The 25,089-nt window shown below is 33.8% G+C and overlaps 3 protein-coding genes, 1 non-coding gene and 1 pseudogene across 8 annotated transcripts; 3 read left to right on the top strand and 2 right to left on the bottom strand.

Annotated features, from left to right (window-relative positions):
* Nucleotides 1-824: 824 nt before the first annotated feature.
* On the bottom strand, nt 825-896 carry TRNAP-UGG (transfer RNA proline (anticodon UGG)). The gene has a single exon. It is a non-coding gene; the product is annotated as a tRNA-Pro (tRNA).
* Nucleotides 897-2,143: 1,247 nt separating this feature from the next.
* Nucleotides 2,144-5,207, top strand: LOC110649399 (putative disease resistance protein At3g14460). 2 transcript variants are annotated; one of them, XM_058148802.1, is made up of 3 exons: nt 2,144-2,745; nt 2,879-4,864; nt 4,992-5,207. In XM_058148802.1, the coding sequence occupies exon 2, from the start codon at nt 2,974-2,976 to the stop codon at nt 4,720-4,722; it is 1,749 nt and encodes a 582-aa protein (XP_058004785.1). In that variant the 5' UTR covers nt 2,144-2,745; nt 2,879-2,973; the 3' UTR covers nt 4,723-4,864; nt 4,992-5,207. The 2 variants fall into 2 exon arrangements, with proteins under 2 accessions (XP_058004785.1, XP_058004784.1); XM_058148801.1 differs by having other exon boundaries at nt 2,144-4,864.
* Nucleotides 5,208-10,408: 5,201 nt separating this feature from the next.
* On the top strand, nt 10,409-11,753 carry LOC110649402 (probable 2-oxoglutarate-dependent dioxygenase AOP1). The gene is made up of 3 exons (XM_021803953.2): nt 10,409-10,869; nt 10,978-11,299; nt 11,406-11,753. The coding sequence occupies exons 1-3, from the start codon at nt 10,496-10,498 to the stop codon at nt 11,631-11,633; spliced, it is 924 nt and encodes a 307-aa protein (XP_021659645.1). The 5' UTR covers nt 10,409-10,495; the 3' UTR covers nt 11,634-11,753.
* A 3,365-nt stretch (nt 11,754-15,118) lies between these two features.
* Nucleotides 15,119-20,890, bottom strand: LOC110649404 (uncharacterized). Of its 4 annotated transcripts, XM_021803955.2 has the most exons (7): nt 20,720-20,890; nt 20,223-20,302; nt 19,997-20,121; nt 19,800-19,896; nt 18,963-19,072; nt 18,404-18,478; nt 17,126-17,462 (listed from the first exon to the last, which is right to left on the bottom strand). In XM_021803955.2, exons 2-7 carry the CDS (start codon nt 20,290-20,292, stop codon nt 17,412-17,414), a joined length of 528 nt encoding a protein of 175 aa, XP_021659647.2. In that variant the 5' UTR covers nt 20,293-20,302; nt 20,720-20,890; the 3' UTR covers nt 17,126-17,411. The 4 variants fall into 4 exon arrangements, with proteins under 4 accessions (XP_058004786.1, XP_058004787.1, XP_021659647.2 ...); XM_021803956.2 differs by lacking the exon at nt 18,404-18,478; XM_058148803.1 differs by lacking the exons at nt 18,404-18,478; nt 19,997-20,121; nt 20,223-20,302; nt 20,720-20,890 and adding exons at nt 15,119-15,507; nt 15,734-16,362 and having other exon boundaries at nt 16,614-17,462; nt 19,800-19,827.
* LOC110649401 (codeine O-demethylase-like) lies at nt 20,805-24,085 on the top strand (annotated as a pseudogene).
* Nucleotides 24,086-25,089: the final 1,004 nt, after the last annotated feature.

Below are 25,089 nucleotides of genomic sequence, written 5' to 3' on the forward strand. Positions count from 1 at the left end.
TATTTTTCGTTTTAAATCGAATAGTGCTCACCTTACTTGCACGTTACTCCACCTCAATATTTTTTTATAATTAACTTCACTCTTTTAAATTTATTTTGCCTTCACTCTACTCATATATTTTTTCATCCCCTAATTTATAATTTTAAATCTTAGATATATTTAATTTATTGGCTTTTAATTAATTAAATTTTATAACTTACTAATTTTCTTTTTGTGTGATTAATTTTTCTCTTCTTTTAATATTATCATTAATACGAAAAAATATTGACTTTTCTAAAGACCGTAGTTTTTCCTCTTCTATGCTTATTATAGACTCTTATAGTTTAAGCACTTATATAGAATTTATTTTTACTAAACAACTGTTTATAATTTTGGTTAATAAAGTGGTTGTGTGCCGCTAACCCTGCCATCAGAAAATTCATTTTGAGCTATATTTATTCATGGTGCATTTTGGACAACTAAGACAGTATCAACAAGAGGCTAGAGGAAGAAGAAGCATGCCTCCTAAAATATGGCGGCAATTTCAATATTTTCCTGCTTCCACTTCAATAAAATCAAACAACCACTTTATATCATCAAATTCCATGCTAAATCATTCTCTTGGATATTTCGTCGAACAGCTTGGAAGCATTCTCTAACACCCCCACTCTTGACAATTCTAGACTGTGAAGACAATACTGACAATGATGACGATTTCTAGTTTTGCAATGCTGCCAAAACGGAAGAAGAAAACCCATATGAAATAGAGAGGAAACAAAAGTTGTCAACTACATTCTGTAGACAACGATGATATAGAAAATTCAGAGTCTAAAGATATAGAAACTGGGGCGTTCCGAGAATCGAACTCGGGACCTCTCGCACCCAAAGCGAGAATCATACCACTAGACCAAACGCCCTCTTTGTTGCAAACTGAGCTGCTCAAAATATATTTATCTGGCTCATTTCAGTCGGATTTGTGCTCATAAAACCAGCACAGGGGCCTTGGCACCATAAACCAACTTGTTCTGGCTTCCTATTTGCAATAACGTTCCAATTTCCTCCTGCAATAAAACATGGCAGGGGCTGTGGTGGGTGTTGCTTTTCTATCTACTTCCCTTCAGGTGCTGTTGGATAGGATTGCTTCTGACGAGGTCGTTGACTTTATCAAGGGAAAGAAGCTTAATAGTGAGCTGCTTAAGCGGTTAGAGATAACCTTGTTGTCTGTTAACGTTGTGCTTGATGATGCTGAGGAGAAGCAAATCAGGAACAAGAATGTAAAGAAGTGGCTTAAGAGCTAAAAGATGCTGTTTATGATGCGGAGGACCTTTTAGATGAGATCTCTACTGAATCTTTGCGATGCAAGGTTGAAGCTGAATCTCAAAGCAGTATTACTCAGGTACAGAACTTTTGCTCTTCTTTTAACCCTTTTAATAAGGGGGTGAATTCGAAACTGGAAGAGGTCCTTGCAAGATTAGAATTTATAGCAAAACAAAAGGATGTTCTTGGTCTCAAAGAGGGTTTTGCAGAAAAACCATTACGGAGATTAGAAGAGACTTCAGTGGTAGATGAATCTAGTGTGTATGGTAGGGATGCTGAAAAGGAGTCTATAATGAAATTGTTGCTCTCAGACGAAACTAGTGGATATGATGATATTGGCGTTGTTACTATCGTGGGTATGGGTGGGATTGGTAAAACCACCCTTGCTCAGCTTGTCTATAATGATTATAGACTAAAGGAGTATTTTAGCTACCAAGCATGGGTTTGTGTTTCAGAGGAATTTGATATCTTTAGAGTACTGAAAACAATCCTTGAGCAAGTCACATCATCAGCGACTGGGACCTAAACACACTTCAACTTAAGTTGATGGAGAAATTAGCGGGGAAGAAATTTCTTATTGTTCTAGATGATGTTTGGAATGAAAATTATTTTGAGTGGGAAAGATTAAGGACTCCATTCAATGTTGCCGCAGGAGGGAGTAAGATCATTGTCACAACACGCAATGAAAGTGTTGCATCAGTTGTGCGTACTAGTCCAATAAATTATTTAAATGTTTTATCAGATGATGATTGTTGGTTGTTATTTGCTAGACATGCATTTGTTAATGGAGATTCCAGAGCACAATCTACTCCAGAAACATTGCGCAGAGAAATCACAAAAAGGTGCTAAGGCCTACCTTTAGCCGCAAAAGCACTGGGTGGTCTTCTGCGCTTCAGATCAACTCCAAAGGAATGGGATGAGATATTGACGAGTGACATATGGGAATTTTCAGATTTCATCATTCCAACACTTAGAATAAGCTACTTTCATCTGCCCTCACACTTAGAACAATGTTTTGCCTATTGTTCAATGTTCCCAAAAGACTATGAATTTAAGAAGGAACAATTGATACAGTTGTGGATAGCAGAAAATTTTTTGCATCAGCATGACAAAAGCAAAAGCATGGAAGAAATAGGTGAAGTGTCTTTCCGTGCTCTTGTATCGAGGTCTCTTTTCCAGCGATCAAGTGGTAACAAATTAGGCTATGTTATGCATGATCTTGTTCATGACCTAGCTAAATTTGTATCCGGAGAATTTTGTTTTTGGCTTGAAGCCAACAACTCACACAACATCGCAGGAAAAACTCGTCATCTGGGGTATTTACAATCTCAGGACGCATTTCAGAAGTTGGAAGGTATTTATGAAGCTAAGAGTTTACGCACTTTCCTACCATTAAATTTGAATCCGTCTCGACGGTCTGCACTGTACTTCTCACTCTTATCCAAAAAGGTACTTCACAAGCTGTTACCAATGTTAACATGCTTACGGGTGCTATCATTGTCTCGGTATTGTTATATTACTGAATTGCCTGATTCGATTGGTAATCTGAAATACTTGCGCCTTTTGGACCTCTCCTTTACAGGAATCAAGTGGTTACCCAACTCTACATGTAAGCTTTACAATTTACAGAGGTTGGCATTAACAGATTGTAAAGATTTGATTGAGTTGCCTGCAAATATGCATAACCTCAGAAATTTGTCTCATCTTGATCTTGCTGGAACTAACATAAAAGAGATTCCAGTACATGTGATCAAATTAAAACGTCTTCAAACACTGACTCTTTTTTCTGTTGGAAGGCAGAGGGGGACAGGAATTGGAGAGTTGAGGCAACTTAATGATCTTCATGGAAAGCTTTCAATCTTGGAACTGCAGAATGTGAACGGTCGGGAAGATGCTTTGGAGGCAAGACTGAAGGAAAAGAATCAACTTGAGGGATTATGGTTGGAGTGGAGTATCAATTCTGGTGATTCGCGAAAAGAAAGAGAAGTTCTAGAAAAGCTCCAACCTCATACTAACTTGAAAGAGCTCACGATCAAAAACTATGGTGGTACTGCATTTCCATTTTGGTTAGTAGAACGATCATCATTGTCTAATATTGTTTGCCTTTGTCTTAGCAATTGCAAATATTGCATCTCCTTGCCTCCGCTGGGGCAGTTACATTCTCTCAAGGACCTTTCTATTACGGGATTTTATGCTGTGGAGACAATAGGTCCTGAGTTTTATGGGAGTGATGGTCTGGCAACAAAGCCATTTGAGTCGCTGCAAACTTTAAGGTTCAAGGAGATGGTGGAGTGGGAGGAATGGTTTCCATTTGAAAACGATATTGAGGGTAGGGCTTTCCCTTGTCTTCAAGAGCTTTATGTAGAGAATTGTCCCAAGCTTACTAAGCACCTTCCCAGCAACCTTCCTTGTTTAACCAAACTTGTTGTCAGTGACTGCCAAGAGCTAGTTGCTTCTCTTCCCAGGGCTCCAGATATCCTTCATTTGCAATTGGGATATTGTGATAAATTCCTGTTGAAGAACCTGCCACCCCAGCTGAAGATGATAAGTTTTGAGGGTTGGTCCCTATCCGAGAGAATTGAAGAGGTTGATGCAAGTCTTAAAATTTTGAACATCTATGATTGTTTGTCTCTCAGTTGGCTACCTATGGACCGTTTATCCACTACCTTGGAAGTACTTGAGATCAAGAGCAGTGATAACTTAAAGTTCCCAGTGCACCTGTACTATGACTCCCTTGAAAAGCTGTTAATTGAGAGCAGCTGCTGTTCACTCCAGAATTTTCCTCTGGACATCTTCCCAAAGCTCAAGCATCTCACCATCAAGAACTGCACGAGTATGGAATCAATATCAGTTCCCTGCAGACCTCAATATGATCTCCAATCTCTGAGGCACCTGCATATCTTTGGATGTCCTAAATTTGTATCATTTCCAGAAGGAGGATTGCATGCCCCCAACCTTTCTTATTTTCGAATTGACCTTTGTAAACATCTAAAGTCACTGCCCCAAAGGATGCACACACACATTCCATCACTAGAAGTACTGACCATAAGTAGTTGTCCTGAAATTGTATCATTTCCGAAAGGCGGCTTGCCTTCAAATTTGAGAAGCCTCTGCATCTATGGATGTGCCAGACTCTATGCCAACCGAGCAGAATGGCATTTGCAGAGACTCACCTGCCTCGGAGATTTCTGCATTTCGTGTGAAGATATCAAATCCCTTCCAGAGGAGGGGCTGCTGCCTACCACTCTTGCCACTCTCCGCCTCGCAGGGTGTCCACATCTGAAATCACTCAACAGAAAGGGGCTTAATGAACTAACAAATCTGGAAATATTATTAATTGATGATTGTCCTGAGCTAGAATGCTTGCCAGAGGAGGGCCTGCCAGAATATCTCTCTCATTTCCGAATTCAGAATGTCCATTGCTAAAAAGGCGGTGCAAAGATGAAAGAGGAGGGGATTGGCCCAAGATTTCTCACGTTCCCTGCATACGCATTGATGATGATATAGTTCCATGACCTTTAAGTTTCTTCAAGCCACCATTGTTATGCTTCTACTGTTTTACCCTCAGGTACCTCTTTTACTGCTTAACAGCAAAATGATTAATGTAACTCACTGGCATTTCTGATTCTGGGCACACTAATTTAATCCACTTCTTAACCATTTGTTTTTCTAACTTGTTTCCTTTTGGATTTAAGGTATGTGCCAGCGTTCAATTCACCATACTCTCCATTGACAATGCGCTTCAAAAGGATTTCATTCCTTTATCAAGTGCTTGGTCTAGACTCATCAAAGTTATTATCATTTTGGTTGTTGGTTCTAAGTAGCATAAATAAGTTCTTGCTTATCACTTCTTTGTTTCTTCTACTTCTGTTCATTGCATAATAAAGACCAATCCTTGACTCCGTTGGCAATCGACAAAACACAGATTTCCAGCTTCATTGGGCCAAGGCAAAGAACAAATTTCCAGTTTCAACAGGCTAACACACAAAAACTGCCTAGACTCAAACTGATTGTTGTGCTAAATGACAGTAGAAACTGAAAGTTTTAAGCACACGATGAAATTGAGCAACAAATTCCCAAATAAACTTTAATGTGCTGAGGCTAGCATGTCCATGGAAGGAAAGATGCTAGATATCTAACCTGAGTTACATATTTTGGAGAATCCGTGATCTATTCAATTACCTGAAACAATATTGCAAGTTCTCCAGACATAAACAATCTTTTAAAAAATTCTCTTTAATTAATGCAGACAGGATTCCTATACCGCTAATTCCACAGTAACTTCATTGAAAATTGAAACGATCTGTTTCTTGAAGTTGAAAGTGTTGCTTTGACAGCATACACATGGCTACATTTTCTCTGTTAGGAAACTTACCAAATGATACTCCTTTAGCTTCAACGCTAATATCGCATGAACAATCAAACTCAAGATAACACAATTGTTTTGCCCAACAAAACAGATTTATTTACATGAGCACCCTTTATTTTCTTGCATGTTCCAACGACCAGCCACAGGAAAGTGCAAAGACAAATATTCAACATAAGCCAATGAAAATTAAAGATTCATTCAGTCATCTCTAGAAGAAGCATTGCAGAAATTCTTTAACCAATCCAAGTGATTGAATCGCTCGCTCAGCAACTCGGAAATGCAAATCATTGAGTGACATTTAACCGAAATCTTCTCTAACCCGCTGCACAGCCACGATTGGAAAGAAAATTCTACCAAAAAAAAACCTCAATTTCACACAATCAAGGTACTTTCTCCTTCAGTTCTTCTGGTGAGACTAATCAAGAAGCTTTAACAGCTGAGAAGTTGAAGGAAATATGCAAGGAAATAATGGGTTGAGTTTTCTAACTTTATAAGTGATTAAGAATCTAGTGGAAGAGATACGAGTAGGTGCCAAAGCAGAATCAATTGATATGCGAACACAGTGAGAAGAACATAATTTGACTGCCATTTTTCGATTCTGTTCTGTTGATGAACCAACGCAGAAGCAGAGCAGAAATTGACCCAGTAAGAAGACTTATGAGCATAGACTGACAGACCCCGCATAACAAATTGTTTTTTTTTTCTTTCTGCTCCCTTCTTGACTTGTGATTCGTGAATTTTGCAATTTACTCCTCAACTTGTTTAATTTTTTTATTATTATAAAAATAAATGGTTGAATAATTATTTGCCTTTAAAAATAGTCATTATTATTAATAAAATATTATTTAAGAATTAAAAGTTATTAAACGTAATTAAAATTTTAAAATTCATGTAAAATTTTTAAAATGCTCTATTGACAGAATTTTTAAAAATATATATATAAGAATTATTTTTTAAAAAAATTGTAAACATTTTTAAAAAATAATTTAAAAAATTCAGAAAAATTAATTAATAAAATAATTTAATTTTGAAAAATAAAAACCCATTAGTAACATAACAAAATAATTTTCCATTTACCCAAAATAAATTTTCTATACAGAAAAAAATTTTGTGATAAGAAAATCCCTGGAAATTGAAGAACTGTATTTTTATGTCCTATACCAACAATGCGAGGCCTCCTCTTTTCATAACTAAGATCAGGTAAATTTCATTTTTTTTAAAGGTTCATGGAAAATATTTTTTTAAAAATATTGTTTATATTTTTTAGTGTTTGGAGCATGTGTAAAATTATAAACAAAAAATATCTTTTTAATAACAAAAATTAATTTATTTTTTAAAAAAAATCTTCTTTTAAAAAAATATAAATTATTTTCTGAACTTCCATAATCTTATTAAAAGAGAAAGCTATTAGGTAACAATCCAAGGAATAGCCACACCTCTAGTGTCATTCTGCAATAACAAAATCAAGCTTCAAGGATGACTACTCAATTTTGTAAGACTAAAAGGGTGATAAATAGCTAGAGCACAATACTAGGAGCCAATTTGACATTGTATTTGAGGGTTAAAATTATTTTTTTAAATAAAAAGTATTATTTTAAATATTGTTAAAAAAATAATTTTATTATTTTAATATTATTATTATTAAAATTTATTAAATTTAATTTTAAATTATATTTTAATACTTTAATTAATATATTTAAAAAATAATTTTTTTTAACAATAATTTCATCAGCAATGTAAAAAAGAGCCCTTAACTTTTTAATGCACACAAGTGATTTGAATCTATCAATCCTTCATTAATAGAGAACGGATGAATGAAGTGATCGAAGCATGATAATCATTTATATATATTTATATATTTATACAGAGAAAATTTAAAAGAATTGGAAGCCAAGGCTCCCCCTAGTTTCCCTCCCTCCAGAGAATTTCTTCTCGGCCGAATAGTGGATTTATTCTCCACACGTACGAGTCGAGTGTACATATTTTTGTGTGTTCTTTTATGTGCAAATCCTATAAATTCATAAAAAGGGACATTGTTGTTGACCTGCATATGGGTTTTATCTGAATTGCATTGGTGCTTTGGGTTTAGAGCTAAGTTTGGCTCGGGGGGAAGGTTTCACTAAATTACCCAGACGTTTGGCACCTTCAGGGTCACAATGTCACTTCTACTGCTAGATGGCCGACTCAAAGGTTGCAAGAGATTGAAAAGGCCAATGAGTACTGCCTTCGTCACCTTTCTCGGTAAATGGTTATGGTTTTGAGGCTTTAAGGTTCTACTATCATTAGGTGTGGACGAATAATCCTTTTCTGAAATTTCTTCTAGCTCACTTTAAACTCTGCTGTAGATAACGACAATCTTTTCACCCAGTTGGCGGCCTAACTTCGATTCAGAGTAGATGGGCATGATATTGAGCTTTTCCTGTTTATTCTTGGCCGAGTAGTACCAAGGTTTTTGTTCTAGGTTTAATGTCTGTATTTGAATTGGGCTTCTGGGCTCATCCTCTTGGTTTGTTATTGGAGACCCATTTGTACTGGCCATACTTTCTTTATTTGTATTATTTGATGCACAAATCTGTAATGCTCTAATTTTAATGAATTTGATCTTATCTTTGAAAAAAAAAATAATAATAATAACCCCATTTAGCCATTTCAAAGAAAATGAGTATTTGATTGTGAAAGAGGCATATCTTGCAAGGCAGATAGCATAATTTATTCGGTCTTCTAGAATCATAGTTACAAAAATTGAGAGTTCGATTTTCAATTGGAAAAATGGATATAAAAAAAATGGAATCCAACCAAACAAGAGATAAACCGAAAAATCAAATTAGATTGTTCATCCCAGCAAAAAGTCAAAAATTAGGCATGCTTCCACCTTAATTCATGTGGGTGAAATATGAATTAGATAATTCTTTAATTGAAAGGTGGCATTAGGGGCATGCTTTTGCATCCAATGTGACTTTTTCAGTCTTTGTATCTGATTCGTCATTCGGCTCTTTCTTTCAAGAATAAATAATTACATCTCTTACTCAACCTCCTCCTCCTCTTACAATCTGCCATTTACAATATTTCTTTCTTCCATTGAACATGACGCCTGATGAGTGATGACCAAAATTACATATAGGCAGAAAATTAGAGTTGAAATCTAGACTCAATCAAGCGCCCATTTGGTTAGCGATTGAAGATTAGTAATTAATAATTAAAGTGCTAATATTTAATAAATTATAATTATTAATTATAAATTTTTTAATACATTAAAATTAATTGATTATTATTTTAAAAACTATCATAATTAGCAAGCATTAAAATTTTAAAAATTAACTTTTAATTACTAAATCAAATAAGCACCAAGAATGTGATTGAATAAATGCACAAACTATTACCTCCAAAGAGAAATAAATGAGGTGATATATATATATATATATATATATATATATATATATATATATATATATATATATATATATATATATATCTTCGCTCAGATACAAAACTGGGATGTAAGTGGGGTCTTGGTCCCTAAATATTTATAATTTTTTTATAGGTGTAAAATATTTTTATTTTTTTATTAATTAATCTCTTACTTTTTTATTAGTTCTTACAAATATTTAAAAAAAATTAATTTATAATAAATTTTATTTTTAATTGGCAATTCAAAATTTCTATCTATTCTTATTAATTTATAATTTATTTAATATAATTTAAATTAAAATATTAAATTTATTTTATTGTAATTAAATGAATATAATATATTTTTTATTGATGGATATATGTTAGCGTCAAATAAAAATTTTTGGTTCCTCCGCCACTTTGCTTGATTGACCCGAAGAAGTGTGGCTTAGAGATAGCGACTAGCTTACATGCTTATAATTATTATTACACCAAGCCTCACTTTGTTGAATCGATCAAAACCTTTTAATAATTTAATCCAAAGCTTTTTAGGGCAATAACTTCGAGCTGCTACCACCGAGTGTGGTAAACTAGTGGTTAACTTAACAAGATAGTTTTATCTCATCTCGATTTAACTTCATACACCAGCATGATGACTAAATATTGTCTCTACTTAGAAGTGCAATGAGAAAAAATGACAAGTTGTCTAATGATTCGCCTCATTAGATGTCACATTGAATTCAGTAGTAAGTCCTTCCTGTGGGGTTGAGTGGAATGGAGAATGTTAACTAATAGCTCCAAGTCTCAAGCCTAAAAAAATTATAATTGTCATACCCGATAAGCACTTCATTATTTACAGTTTAAAAAGAAAAAATTCAAACTGCTAGATTATTATTATTATTATTATTATTATTATTATTATTATTATTATTATTGAATCCAGCTGCTAGATTATTTAAAAATCCTCCAATCTACCAATTTAGATTCTCTAAACGCATATATTTAACCTTTATTTGTTTATTTATGCATAGAATAAGCAAAACAACTATAATTACCAAGAATAAATTTCTTGAGCAGTGATGTGATTTAATATTATATGATACGTATTATGTAGATTGGCTAACTAATTTTCCAAGAAATTTCCCACTGGAAAGCATGCCTTGGTGACCCGAGCGAAAGGTATCCTTGGTCACCTAATTCAAGACATTTCTGGGGTAGTTTCCATCTGTAATATTTATTTGACTTCATAATTAACGTTGACCAAGTCGACAATAGGCTTTTGTTATATATTTGTTATGACATAATCTTATATTGACCCAAAGCACCACTTCATTCCTATAAGAAGCAGGAATTGGGAGCAAGAAAATTATACCATTACTCTTTAGTACCCTACAAACTTTTTAAGTGGGTGCAGTGGAAAGAAGGAAAAAAAAGCCCAGAACCATGGTTCTTGAAGTAGCACCAAAGCTTCCTGTTCTTGACTTCAGCAAGGAAACTTTGAAGCCTGGTACCAGCTGTTGGCTCAAAGCCTGTGCTGATGTTAGGCAAGCACTTGAAGAGTATGGGTGTTTTGCAGTAGAGTACAAGAAATTATCTCCAGAGCTTCGCGATGGAGTCTTTGGGGTCTTAAAGGAGTTGTTTGATCTCCCTACTGAAGTTAAAATGCAAAACAAATGTCAGAGGCCTTTGATCAGCTATATCGGACATGATTCCAGAATTCCTCTCCATGAAAGCATGGGCATTGAAGATGCAGCAACTCTTGAGGCAGCTAAAAAATTTTCCAATCTCATGTGGCCTAGTGGAAATGATCGCTTCTGGTACGATACTCAAACCCCAATACCTGAAACCTCTTAACAAATATCTTGAGTCTCAATTATGATTTATCAAACTTAAAATGCTAAACCTTCTTTTTCTTCTTTGGTCAGTGAATATATTCATGCTTATGGGAAGCTTGTGACACAGCTGGATCAAATGGTGACAAGAATGATATTTGAAAGCTATGGAGTTGAGAAACACCACGACTCTTATGTTGAGTCTACTTGTTATGTACTTCGACTCTTGAAAACTAGAGCACCCAAAGAGAATGAGACTAATTTAGGGTTGGGAACCCACACAGACACCAGCTTCACAACCATACTTCATCAGAATCAAGTTAATGGTTTGGAGGTGGACACCAAGGACGGCCAGAAGATTAATGTCGAGTTTTCTCCTTCATCCTTCGTCGTCATGGCTGGTGATGCCTTAATGGTGAGTCACTGAATTGGCATATAGAGCTATAAATTAAGTTAAATATGCGCATATTTAATTGCGTGCCACATTAATTATCATTAATTATGTCATAATGACTAATTAGGCATGGAGCAATGAGAGAATAAAAGCTCCTCGGCACCAAGTGATCATGAAGGGGAAGGTAGATAGATTCTCCATGGGGCTTTTCACCTTCAACAATGGAATATTAGAGGTACATGAAGAGCTGGTTGATGAGGAATACCCTCTCAAGTACAAGCCAATAGATCATCTGGGTTTCCTTCATTTCTTCCAGAAAACCAGGCGTCCTATTAAAGACTATTGTGGCATTTGAAACCAATAGCTAGAAGTTTCATATAATTCATATCTTAAATTTATAGACTATATATACACACTCTTGCATCATGTACCTTGTGATATTTTACCATAAAATATTGTTCTGTGGCATGATGAACTTATTGATTATTAATTAATACAGCCCTATATTTCATATTTTAGTTATAATTTTTTCCCGTTACATGTTATTGAAGCAGCTGAGTGGTTTTATAAATAATTATGAATATATAAAATTTCAAATTAAAATAAACATCATAATTAATTAAACGTAAATGTTCTAGCTTCAATAAAGCCAGCGAAGAGGAGGGGCGGGGGGTGGTGTGCTTTGGTTGCTCTCTGAGCTTCATCCAATATTATTATTATTTTTTTTTTTTATTATGTAGCTTATGAGTTGGAAGTTCGAACAATAAATAAATAAAATATATGGAGGATGAAGAAAACTTATATATACGAATGTTTCTACGAAAGATCGGGGCAAATGGACGACCTTGACCATCTGGGAGCTTCTGGTTAATAGTTTAAATAATCTTGTGTCATTTTTACCCAAATGTAAAAAAATAAAATAAAATAAAATAAAAAGCTCATGCAAATATTATAAGTTGGCCCAATTAACTTGACACAGATTTCTATCTTGGCGTCAATTTGTAATGAAAATGTAGGTAACCCATTTTGAAGCTTTGGCGGTGATTACAAGTTGTTTAAATTGTAATTAATTAATTAGCCTGAGGAAGACGGATTAATAAATTGTGTTGAGCAATCTTTTGCAGTAATTATCGATGATGATTGTGCTAATAGGTTTTTTTTTTATTTTAAGTATGAATTTTATTAAAATTAAAAGTGTGGAAAAATTTAATATAGTGCTAATTAAGAAGATGTTTAATTTAACTTATAAATTGATAAAATATATTTATAAATAAAAAATTATAAATAAATTACTGATTTGATTTATAAATTATTTAAAATAAATTAAATTTATTTATTTATTTTAAAATTATATTTTATTTAAATAAAAAATTATATTATTTTAATAATTTTTTAAAATATAAATATTATTTTTATTTTAACAATTACAATACCAATACCTTTTGACTTAGATATTTAAATTATTTAAAAATTAATTTTAAATAATTTAATTAAATAATTAATTACTTACTTTTAAATTAACTTATAAATTAAAAATACATTTTAAATCCTCTCAAATTATGATCGTCAGACTACTCAAAATACTCCACCAAGACGGCGCACGTGTGAAAAAAAAACCTTGACAAGGGTTACATCAAAACACAAAAATTAACAAGCAAAACCAGTCCAATAGGATGTGTCCATATAATCAAGAAGTTAAAAAATAAATAAATAAATAAAAATAAAAATAAAAATAAAAACACTAATCTATAAGAAAGCAATGAATTCTTCTAGCTTGGTTGTATCACATTTTGCTAGATGGTCAGCTAGGGAAAAAAACTATCAACAATTCTTAGTTACAGAGTTTTATACATCAAATGGTAGTTATTGCTAATTTCTTTTAACATCAATGTTAATCATTTTTATACGTTATAAAATTTTTATTCATCAAGTCATATTTGTTATTTATTTCCTTTAATATCAAGAATGATGAATTTACCTGTTAAAAATCCTTTCTTTTATATATAGTGATGGCCAAATCCAAATCCCTTTACGTACCTACATTACTTATTCTTTTTGTTTTTTAATTAAATACAAATTAAATGAACAATTTTTTTTTAAATAGAACTGATGAATGTACACAGTTATATGTGAGTTTTAGTGTAATCAATTATCAGAATATATTCATTATTAATTATACATATAATAATTATGCTGAATAAATTCTCATTATTTACGATGGTGACATGAAAATTACTTTTTAAATGAATAAACCTAATAAAGTTCAGCCAATATACTCTTTTTATATAAACCTTCCAGCTGAATCAATCATATTTTCAAATCTATTATGGAAATATATTAGATAACCGTTTATAATATGTCTTTTATATATATGTATATACAAGACATGCCAACTGAGAAAGAGAGTGTCCAAAATTACGGGTTCAGAAGCATCACAAAAGCTTCCAGTTCTTGACTTCACCAGCAAGAATTCGAAGCCTTGGCAAAAAGTCGGTTCTTGTGTTAGGCAAGAGCTTGAAGAGTAGGGTTGTTTTTATAGTAGAGTGCGACCACAGCCTCACTAATTTCTTGATGGAGAATCTGGGGTCTAAAAAGCATTGTCTGGTCTGCCTGCCCAACTCAAAATGCAAAACAAAATAAGAGACACCCTTCGCACTGGGTGGTTACGTTTGACAAATTAAGGGTGTACGTGTTTAAGACCTGTTTAATATTACTGTTGAAACTGCTATTAAAAAAATCATTTTTTTAAATATGCTAGTTAGAGAGTATTAAAAAATAATTAAAAATTAAATTTAATAAGTTTTAGTTGTAAAAACACTAAAATAACAAAACAACTTTTTTCAAACTGTTTTATTCAACAGAATCTAAAATGATACTTTTATTCAGAAAAATAATTTTAGCCTTTAAAACTCAATGCCAAACAGGTTGCTAATTACATATAAAAAATATATAACTAATTATAAAATTATCTAATCTATTTAAAGAATAATATAAAATTATATGTATAAAATTGATTTAATTTTCGTTATGATTCTTAATTCAGTTATTAATAAAAAAATTAGAATTGTACTAAAGTAATAAAATAAATTTAATTTATTACAATATATTTCATATATTATTGCTTCTTTTTCAATTTTAATTTGTTTAAAAAAAAAAAAACCATGCACACCCTAGTTAAAATGATATACTTAGAATTCTAGCTACTATTTGCAAGTCAATATTAAGCTTAATTTATAGAAATTGTTGCTTTATATATAGTAATTTTTGTGTCCACATACTTTTATGTGTAGGAGAAATTCTTACATAAATCCAATTTATTATAGACTCAATACATAAATAACTCATATATTTAATAAATGAATCTCACTGTGCATCTTATATTTTGAGTTTATAATGAATCAAATTTAAATAAGAAAAATCTTTTATATAGTGTAGTGGCCAAGAATCCCATTTGGGATTGGGGTGAATACTGTCAGCAAGAATCCACTCTAAGATTTTATTTGAATTAGTCGGATTTGATATTTTATAATCTAATCGAGCTAATTAATGAACTAGTCATGAATAATTAAATTTAATTTATTAAATATAAACTTTTTTTTTTATAAAAATTGTATTTGAGAAAATAAGCTAATTCTGTTATTCAATTTAGGGAATCAAATGAAAAATTATTTATTACATTTGATAAACATTAAAAAAATAATTTTCTTTCAATGATAAAGATGTTGAAAGGTTGGGTGACATTGCATTGTTAGTTCAACTCTAAAACTAGCCAGCCATAAAATAATTCTCTGAAAATATAATTAGGTTCAGAAATAAAATTCCCTATAAGCAGAAATAAAATATAGAGACCATTTTCTCTAATTTTTATTCCCAAAATTCTAATCTTTATACTTACAGTGCATTTACTGATTATAAATCTATAGTCTAGTTTGCAAATGATTCTAGATTTTAGATCTGTTCTTGCAAATGCTCTCTTAGGAGATGGAAGCTTAACTTATTTTAAAATTCTTCAGAAATCCAAGCAAGAATTAAACTGCAACCACACAACAGCAAATTGTACGTGCAGGTTTGAGTGCCAAGCTTTTTCATTCATTCTGATGAGCATGAACCCATGTTCCTTCAGGAACTTCCTCTAATGCCAAGATATTGCTGCTTTGGTCCCTGGTGACATTACTTGGGATTGAATCTTGCCATAGAACTTCTGGCAGGCCAGTCTCCAGTCCAGCCTCCTGTTTCAAGACCACATGACTCACTATCAAACCATAATGGTTCTAAAAAAAATACCCAAATTCCCTGACATTGCAGGGGCATGAAATCTTAGTTTCAGGACCATAGATCTCTACCATTTTTTTCCGGTTTATACCATTGAGACAGAAGCTGATAGAAACATGCCTATTAACTGAATTCTCTAATATTTGGACATTATTTTAGCATGTAAGAGAAAATTATCATTACCTGAAAAGGGTTGACAAGTAAAGATATATCAAAACCTCTCTCTCCGTTTACTAGATTTTCAAGTTGAAGGCAACGATATATAGTCTGGAATTGCTTATATATCTCATTCACCAGTTTTTTCTTTTCTATCACATACTCCAAAAACTCTTGCTTCATTATTTTGCTTTCTGCTTCAAGAAACTTCAATCGCTCGCTCAGCTGCTCGATTTCACGACCGTGCAAAACCTGTTTGTCTTCTCGAGAATTACTATAAACCTCGCCTTTAGAAGAATTTGCAAGTGACAGCTTTGCTGCCCCATTTGAATTTGAGGCCCTCGAATCTGTTAATAGGTTTTTACCATTTGTCACCTTATGCGTGTCTGTTTCCTCTTCTTTCATTGCAGCATGTGGAGCTGTAAAATCCTCTGAAATTTCTTCTGCCAATCTCAGTTCATCAGTAGCTTTAAGCTTACTACTGCTTGCATTACTCTTCAAATTCTTGACAACAGAGAGATTGTTTTGTAAGGAATGAACATCCAACTCAACCGAGGCAAATTGCATATCCTTCTGGTGCAGAATTTCCTTAAGTTTTTGTAAGGCCTGTAAAATTTCAGTACCAGGTCTGGTAGAACGCTGGCGTTCCATATTACCTATCAGGAATGGGCAAGGAATCCAAGTCAGGAAACAGGAAATTAAACCACAAAACATGAGCAGAAATGTACCTGGGTAATCAATCGCGGAAGGCAAACAAGAATATCAAAAGGCTAACAGTATAAGCTTTATTGAACTTTATTTAAATTTCTCAGTAAGATTGATTCACCATGAGAGTCTTCACAACATTGGAGAAGAAAAAAGATTTGGTTGGAGAACATGATTGTATTAGTATATGATGGTTGCTTACCAGACACAACTGCAGTGTTGAAGGACAGAGAGAACATGTTTGGAGATATTCCCTTTGCTTATCTTCAAAGAGAGGGAGCGAGAGTGCTAGGGAGAGAAAGAAGGGAATGTCTTGGTGTCCAAAGGAACATCCAACTTATAGAGAGACTGAGATGGGCTTTTCATGGGAAGTTACCAGGCAGTTGCCAAGAGAACGTCTTCACTCTAGAAAATGTATCCATTATTTCTGGTAGGCGATTGCAGTTAACAGAGTCGCAATTTAAGAACTATAGCAGCAATATATTTTGGCTTCTTATATACTTAAAGAGGCAAATTTTGGCTCCATTGGACCAGAGGCTCTGCCATATGCTTCACCTTTAAGCAACTGGTAGTTGTAAGTACAGAAAGAGCACTCGAGTTCATGATAATTTACCAATAAATCCTTCCGTTCCCCATACCCCTAGCATGTAAGAAATGGGACCCAACAAACCCTTGAAAATTACTGGGGTATTCACACAATAATTTCATTGTCCATAGTCGTCCAACAAAATCCCATATATCAAAAAATGCAAGTATTTGGAGAAAAATTGGACAATAAAGCAAGAACGTGTGAACAGCCAAATCATACATCTCAAAGACTCAAACTTACAAAGAGAGAACAAACCATTTACAGATAAGCTGAAAGTTTATTGTATATAAAGACAAATACAGGTGTATAAGCTTTCAATTTGACTTTGAAGATTTCACAATAGGCACAATAGAGGGTTGTTTCTCCAAGCGCTCATCTCAAATTTAAGTATGAAGGACTTCCTGGTTAGCTCTAGTCAACTGGAACTTCAACCTCCATTTTTAGGCCAGAATGGCCAAAAACCTGTCACGTGCAAAGCAATGATCACAAACATATCAATAATGATTTTCAAAACATCTGAACAAAAAGGAATTAGTAGAAGCATGTTAAGCAGTCATTAAACTATACATTCATCTGAATTACAATAATCCTTCAAAGCCAGGATATGACTTGAAGAACAGAAAGTTTAAGTTTCCAATTATAGAGAAACTAATGCAATATTATACAGGACAAAGAACACCTAAAGAAAAAAGATCTAGCCAGTAATCTTCAAGAATGCAAAACTAACTCTCAGCAAATTCACTCTCAAATAAACAGCCTAAGTAATTCACCAGCAGGTTGGTATGTAAACTGTTATCATGGTTCTGGGCCCTATGCTATTGTGTTGCTAAAGATAAAACAGTCTGTGTGTACTTAAGTTTAACTGGAAATCCAACAAATACTGCTAATAGATTTCAACTGCCTCACAAAATTAAAGACTTCGCAAATCTCTAATGAGAACATAGAATTTCTGAACATCTTGTAGTGTCAACAAATGAGCTTTAGTTCAGTGGTACAGGAGTTATTTTAGGACTGTAAGGTCTCAAATTCAAATCCCAATAGGAAACAAATGAACCAAAAAAAAAAAGGGGATTAGTCACTTAAATCCTCCATTCCTCCTGAATTATCCCATGATCCTTAAGCAAATTAAATAGGACAACAGTAGCTTGTCTTTTAGGCTTTTAGCCTGTGAAGGTACAACAAGAAATGCTGCACAATTTCTGCTTGAGGATTCTCATTTCTTCTCCAACATTCTATCTCTCAACCAGTTAAAGCGAATAATGATTTGACAAAAAAAGTACTATTGGAGATGTAATCTGTCTCTGTTCAAGTCACTTCTTTCACCATATTTTATGATAATACTTTGAAATGGAAAAAAAAAATTGTTTTTCATAAACATAAGTTGATAATACAATGGAAAGCACCTTAATGAAGTCATCCAACATCAAGTAAGATTCCCTTGAGTAACCTGCCTCCTTCAAAACTTGGCACAGAACTTGCTGCAGGACAAAGAACAGAAAGTGCAAAGAATTTATTATGCTCATATCAAATATAATCCAAAGAAATTTACAGATGCAACAATCAACTCGGGAAATGTTACAAGAATAATTGTTCTAGTAAAACACTGAACCAAGGAACACCAAGGTATTACAGAAAGTTGAGGCAGAAAAAAATTTATGTTTAGTGACCTCAAAAGAAGAGCATGAGTGATAGTATTACTCTGTAAAAAGATATGAAAACAGCTCTTTTGTAAGGATAGAATGTAACTAGATTGTTCATCCCTTGTGACAATTAGTGTCACTGCTTATGTGAAAACTCCCTGGCAAATAACATGATAGTATCTTCCTTCATAAATGACCTCATCAATTATAAACTTCATGGAATGTGTTTAAGACATCAACTTCATATCTTATTTTCTCCTACAATCTTTATCCTGGTTGCAATAGTAGATTACGTAATGCAAGAGAAAATTTCTTGTGATACCTCTCTTTGCTCATCGGACATGAAAGAACCAGACAAATCTTGAAGCACTTCTAATATGTCATTGAAAGATACTTTTCCATTACCATCTGAATCATATACCTTGAAAATAACTGAGGGAAAGAAACGAGAATGATATCATCAGAACTTTTCAGTTCCACATAAAGAACATATTATAGATATTCTCAATTAAGATAAATATAAGGTAAGAAATACATGAATTTATGCCAGCTTTGGTAGTTTAGACGGAATAATTATTAACCACAAAAACAGCAACACAGAATGTAGAAATTGTGCTATGTCTAACCAGAAAATTTCAATCATTGACAGCTCATTTTTCCTTTTTTATTACCAAATTCATTCTTTTTACACATATAGCTCAAATTCATTCATTCAGCCTTTTCTTGTCCTCTAAAACACTGATTATCTCCTAAAATGCTATGAACAAATCATCAAACATTCAATCAGCAACCTAATTGCTAAAAAGTCATATTAGCAAGTACATTGCATTTGGTCCACAAAAATCCAAAAATGTCAAAATACTGTAGCATTTCCATGCCACCTGTAGTGTAATCATTGTCATTCTTAACAATCTTGAAATCTCCATTTCATCAAAACACATTTAAACCTATAGGTGCAATAAAAGTGGGAACTTCCATATGTGTGATAACAAATTATAGCATTGCTAATGTCCCAGGCAAAGCACATAAGATGAGTCTCCCTGTGTTTTCTGCAACACTCATGAAGCATCGAACAGATGCTTATTTTCTTTGTTAGACAGATTAGTAAGAGTAAGTAATAGTGAATTCCAAATTGTTAAGGTAACCACCCAATACTTACATCCAACTTTCTGTTGCAAACTTGCTCTAGCACTAAATGCAGACAAGAATGCCACAAAGTCCTTAAAGTTCAAACCATCCACCATTTTAAGTAGCCTCTGCAAGAAACACAAATCCGTGCTCTCAACTTACCATAAACATGAATCGTACAGAATTACACATTGAATACAACACTCGGGTTCTCAACCAAAAGATTACCTGGGAGAGCGGATTCATTGCAAACTCGGGCACTGATAAGAACTCATCGGCTGAGATAAATCCTTTCGCATTCCGATCAAGCTGGCAAAATCTTTCATACAAGGACACTATCTCTAGCTGGGAGACTGAGTTTGACAACCCCAAACCATGGAATTCAGAACTCAAAACAAAATAACAAGAAAGAAAGGGAATGCCATAGACAGGGAAGAGGATAAGGACAATTTACATAGGTTATTAGAGTGTCGTTGAACCTCTTCTATATCATATTGAGTAAGCACTGAAGAGGTGTTCCCCATTGAACAAAATCTACCAATTTGAATGGAAAAAATCATACCCGTTAATCATTTGCTCAAAATAACCAACACCCATCAATCAAAACACACACTAAAGAAAGCTTGGCACAAAAAATTTGAACAAATAACTAATGTTAATAATTGACTCAAAATAAACAATAACAGCGAACAAAACCCAACACGCAGATTGAAAAGAAAAACATAGTTACACTTTGCTTAATTCCCAAGAAACAACGGGAATGTAAAGAAGCTGAAATCACTTCCAATATTTATACTAGCAACATTGTGAATTCAACACAACTAAAACACACATCCAATACCTTTGGCACAGCTACTACTATACTACCGAGCTCAACCTAAATCAGAGTGATTCATTTCTTTTACAACAATCAAGCATAAAACAGAAGAATAAAAAAAGTATTGACTTTACCTTCCCTTTCACGAATTTCTCGAGAACCAAACAGACAGATAGAAAATCAGAAAGAGAAACCTGAAACTTTAGAGCTGATTAGAAGATGAAGCGAGGACATGATGATTGTGGAGAAGGAAATATAAGACAAAAGAAATTCGAAACGTTGCATCGTTTCTTTCCGACTCAGGCAACGACTCCTCGAAATTTCATTATCCTGTACTCCGCAGGTCTATGATAATCTGATGATTTCGCCAAAAACAAAATGATAATCTGATGATGGATTTTCTTTGTAGGGCCACGGGCATGGATGAGTTGGACGACGAGAAAAGGTTTCTATTGGGCTTATGTTTGGACCTTGTCGCTGGTGTAGAGATCCGCTCCATCTGTTTAATAATAATAATAATAAGACTTAATATAGAGATTTTGATTTCAATCCAAACTCTTCTTGAAATATCTAATTATTCAATGCAAAATCCTTATCAGACTGTTAAATGAAAAGAAGCTTTGTCATATTTTTCAAACTTACCTCTTTGCATGTATGAATATGGCCTTCGTCAATCACACTGTCCTTTTACACTTCATCCTTCCCTCACTGGCTGCACCGCCAAAATATCTGCCACCTAGTCACTGTTCCAGGGAAAAGAATTACCCCATCTGCTCCAGCTCGCCCAAATGTCTGATAGCCAACCTTCAACTACTTAGCAGCTGCCAAGCTATAAGCCTAAAACAAAAGTTCAGTTGAATCCAGAGAGATTTATCAACAGTAGTAACAATAAAGCAACTATTTTTAGTACAACAGGAGCAACCAATAATTACTCTTTAAGTTACTGCTCGGGTTTTACATACAATTGCAGAAGTAGAAAATATTTATACACTCACCAATCAAATGATAGGCTCTTGATTCATTTTGGCATAACCAGAAGACTCCATATGTTCATGTGAACTCCTCACCAGTTGCACATTTCAGTAAGCTTGAATCTGCAAATAACATTCCTCGCAGCATTAATCCCTGTACTTCATCATCAAACGTGGCCGGAATTTCCACTCTTCCTGCTGAAGTTATGCCATCAAAACGTGTCCAAGAGATGGTCCTCAGCGGTGAAGAACCACAGCGACCTTATATATGTAGAGATGACTGTACAGATGAAGATGTTTCTGTTCCGCCATCTCTGCTTCCTATTATAGATCTCAGCCTCCTCTCTTCTTTGAAACCTTCAACTGCACAAGAAGAACTGCAGAAACTCTGATCAGTTCTCTGCTCATGGGGTTGCTTTCAGGTTTAAGCTTTAAACTTCTTATTGTAATGGTTTGAGCATATATATATATATATATATATATATATATGTTCCAAGCTAAATAAGTAATTTTCTGTGAGCATTCTAATAGATTTCTGGCATTCAGGCTCTAGATAAGATTAGACTAGTGGCAAGGGAATTCTTTGAACAGCCTATGGAAGAGAAGATAAAGTATGCTAAAGGAGTTGAAGAGTTTGAAGGGCATGGAGCGGACCCTGTACCTGCAGAAGGTCAGTCACTTGATTGGTCTGATCGTCTATTTCGTGATGTATACCAAGAAGATCGGAGGAAACCCAAACTCTGGCCAAAAAATCCAAAATTTTTCAGTTGTTTCTCCCTGTCCCTGCCCCTTGTGTATATTGATTGTTGGAACATATAAATTTAGAGCCTTGAAATATTATTATCAGAAAACCTGAATACTTGTGACACATGAACATCAGTCGAGTGATCATTTCTGATGCTAATAGATGCCATAGCACTTAGAGCAACATTCTTTCAAAATCTTATACATAACACAGCATTATAGAAGTCCTAACACCAATGTTCAAAAGGTAAATATATCTCAGCACATGCTTCGTAGTTATCATCTGATCATCAGTATCAGCAATAAGGAGACTAGTTTCAGTAAGTAATAATAACTTTACAGAGGAGACTAACTAGCTTTATAAGAAGTTTGAACAATGACATGTTCTAAGGAATTTTTTTTCTTTATTTTCTCAAAGAGATTTACATAATTTCAGTTTTAGCTTCATTCTCTTTTCTTTCTGAATTTCTGAATGTCCTATAATACATTTCATATTCAAACACCACTATTGTAATTTTTACATGCAAGTGATTTGTTCATAATCATGCAGAGAAGTCTTAGAAGAATACACAATAAAGATGAAAATGTTAAAAAGAAAATGTTTCGAAAGCCATGGCAAAGTCATTGAATTTGGAGGAATATTGCTTCGCGGACCAGGTAGGTGAACAAGCATTTCTACATGCAAGGTTTAACTAGTACTCATGTTGTCAAAGACCAGGCCTTGTTCTTGGCTTAAAAGCCCATGCAGAAGGATCAGGGTACACTATTATCTTGCAGGATGATGTTGAAGGTCTGCAAGTCCTAAAAGACAAGAACTGGATCACAGTACCCACCATTTCAGATGCCCTCCTAATCCTAATGGGAGATCAAATGGAGGTAGGATTGCAGATTTTTGTAACACAGATGGAACAATCTGGTCCCTGGAATGGAAAATTTCCATTCTGAAATGTATTGCCTGAGTGAAGTTCGTTGCTTGTATGATAACTCAAAGCATCAATAACAGATGGTTTAAATAATAATTTGTAGTTTTCACCGTGGAAAATTTAAATACGTGTCCACGAAACACGTCCAAATCTTATAATTGGTTTCCTACATGATTGGCAGATAATGACTAATGGGAATGTTCAATAGCCCAGTGCATAGAGTTCTGACTAACGCAGAGAGGGAGAGGATTTCTGTGGCCGTTTTCTACACACCCGAACCTAAAAAAGAGATTGGACCAGAAGAAGGATCGATCAATGGAGAAAGACCAAGAATATTCAATAAGGTGAAAGATTATGCCGAGGTACACTGGGAATACTGCAAGCAGGGTAAGAGAGCACTTCATGTAGCAAGAGTTTAGAGCTGTACTACCAGCAAGAAAATAATGCACCTCCTGTAGCAAAGGTTTGAGATGAACTATGATATAGTCTATTATACTGTTTGCACTCATCTCTGTGATTGCTGAGAGATATTATCAGTTTGAAATAAATAATTACTCTCTTTATTTCCTCCATCATTTGGAAGCACAAGAAGATATTTCATATTAATGCCACCCCAAGCAACTAAGTAAAGGGACGAATGAACTTAAAAGGTAGCTATGTCCACCAACAGGAGTAAAACAAGATGTGCTAAACCAACTACAAAAAATGAGTGACACAATAAACCATCCATCAGCATGAAGCTTACTCAGTTTACTAAAGTACTGAAAGAGCCAAGACCAGCTTGAAATTCAATGAGTTGCATTTTCAGATTTTATAATGAATCCAAGTCAATCCAAAAAGAATGAATGTACAAGATGCATTGGAATAGAATGCAAAAGGCCTAATGAATTATAAAAGCAAGGAAACAAGGCCTAGAAATAAAGAGTATCCAACATTAAAATCTATGCACGGGTAATTTGAGAATAATCAAATGCATAATAAGGACAAAAAGGCCTAAAAAAGAGGCATCATTGCTGAAAGCAAGTGTTCAACTAGCCTCGTGTCAAAGACAAAGGAAATGCAATTTAGCATTATTAGAGTCACAAGGATTTGAAAAAAAAAAAGGTAAGAACACTCAAATGTCACCGGTAATTGTTAACTTATTCAATAGTTTCAATAATTTTAAAATGAACTTAATTATATAGTATCAATTTTTCAAAGAATTCAATTATATATTTTATTTTAAAAAATATTTCTTTATTCTTAATTTAATGGTATGGGAAAATATTTACCATTTCATTTTTATTAAATAATAACTTCATCTAGTTGAAATGTGATGATCCAATGGAGGAGAGAACATGTTAATTTTGCATTTAACCATTTCTGTACTGGGACTGAAATCCTTACAGCAATAAATAAATTCAGTTTTTTAAGTCATTAGTTCATTCGTTGTTCAACTCAATTTGAAGCCTGTGGAGAATATTGTCCTACGTTGAATAAAAATAGAAAGATGAAGTAACTTATTTAAGCGGAGAAACGAGGGTTCTAACATAAATCATTAGATTTTGTATAACTTTTATCTTCTCTTGCAAGATCATAAATGTAACCCAGCACTTCTGCTGTTTATATTTACACCTATAGCAAGCTAATTAAGCTTGTGATTATTAGACATGGCTACCGTTCCGCCCATCCTGGAAAAGCTAATTAAGCCTGTGTCCTGCTGAGACTACAGAGTTTCTAAAATATCAAATTCTTGACATTTGTGTCTACACTAAATTGCATTTTAAAAGCGAATTACTAAAGCACTTCTATTCAATTCATGTTTTTTTTCTTAGTATGTGGCACACTGGGAGTACTAGTATTCAATTCACTTCCGTACGTATTCAG

The sequence above is a fragment of the Hevea brasiliensis genome, chromosome 6 (assembly GCF_030052815.1).
Source record: "Hevea brasiliensis isolate MT/VB/25A 57/8 chromosome 6, ASM3005281v1, whole genome shotgun sequence".
NCBI classification, from domain to species: Eukaryota; Viridiplantae; Streptophyta; class Magnoliopsida; order Malpighiales; family Euphorbiaceae; genus Hevea; species Hevea brasiliensis.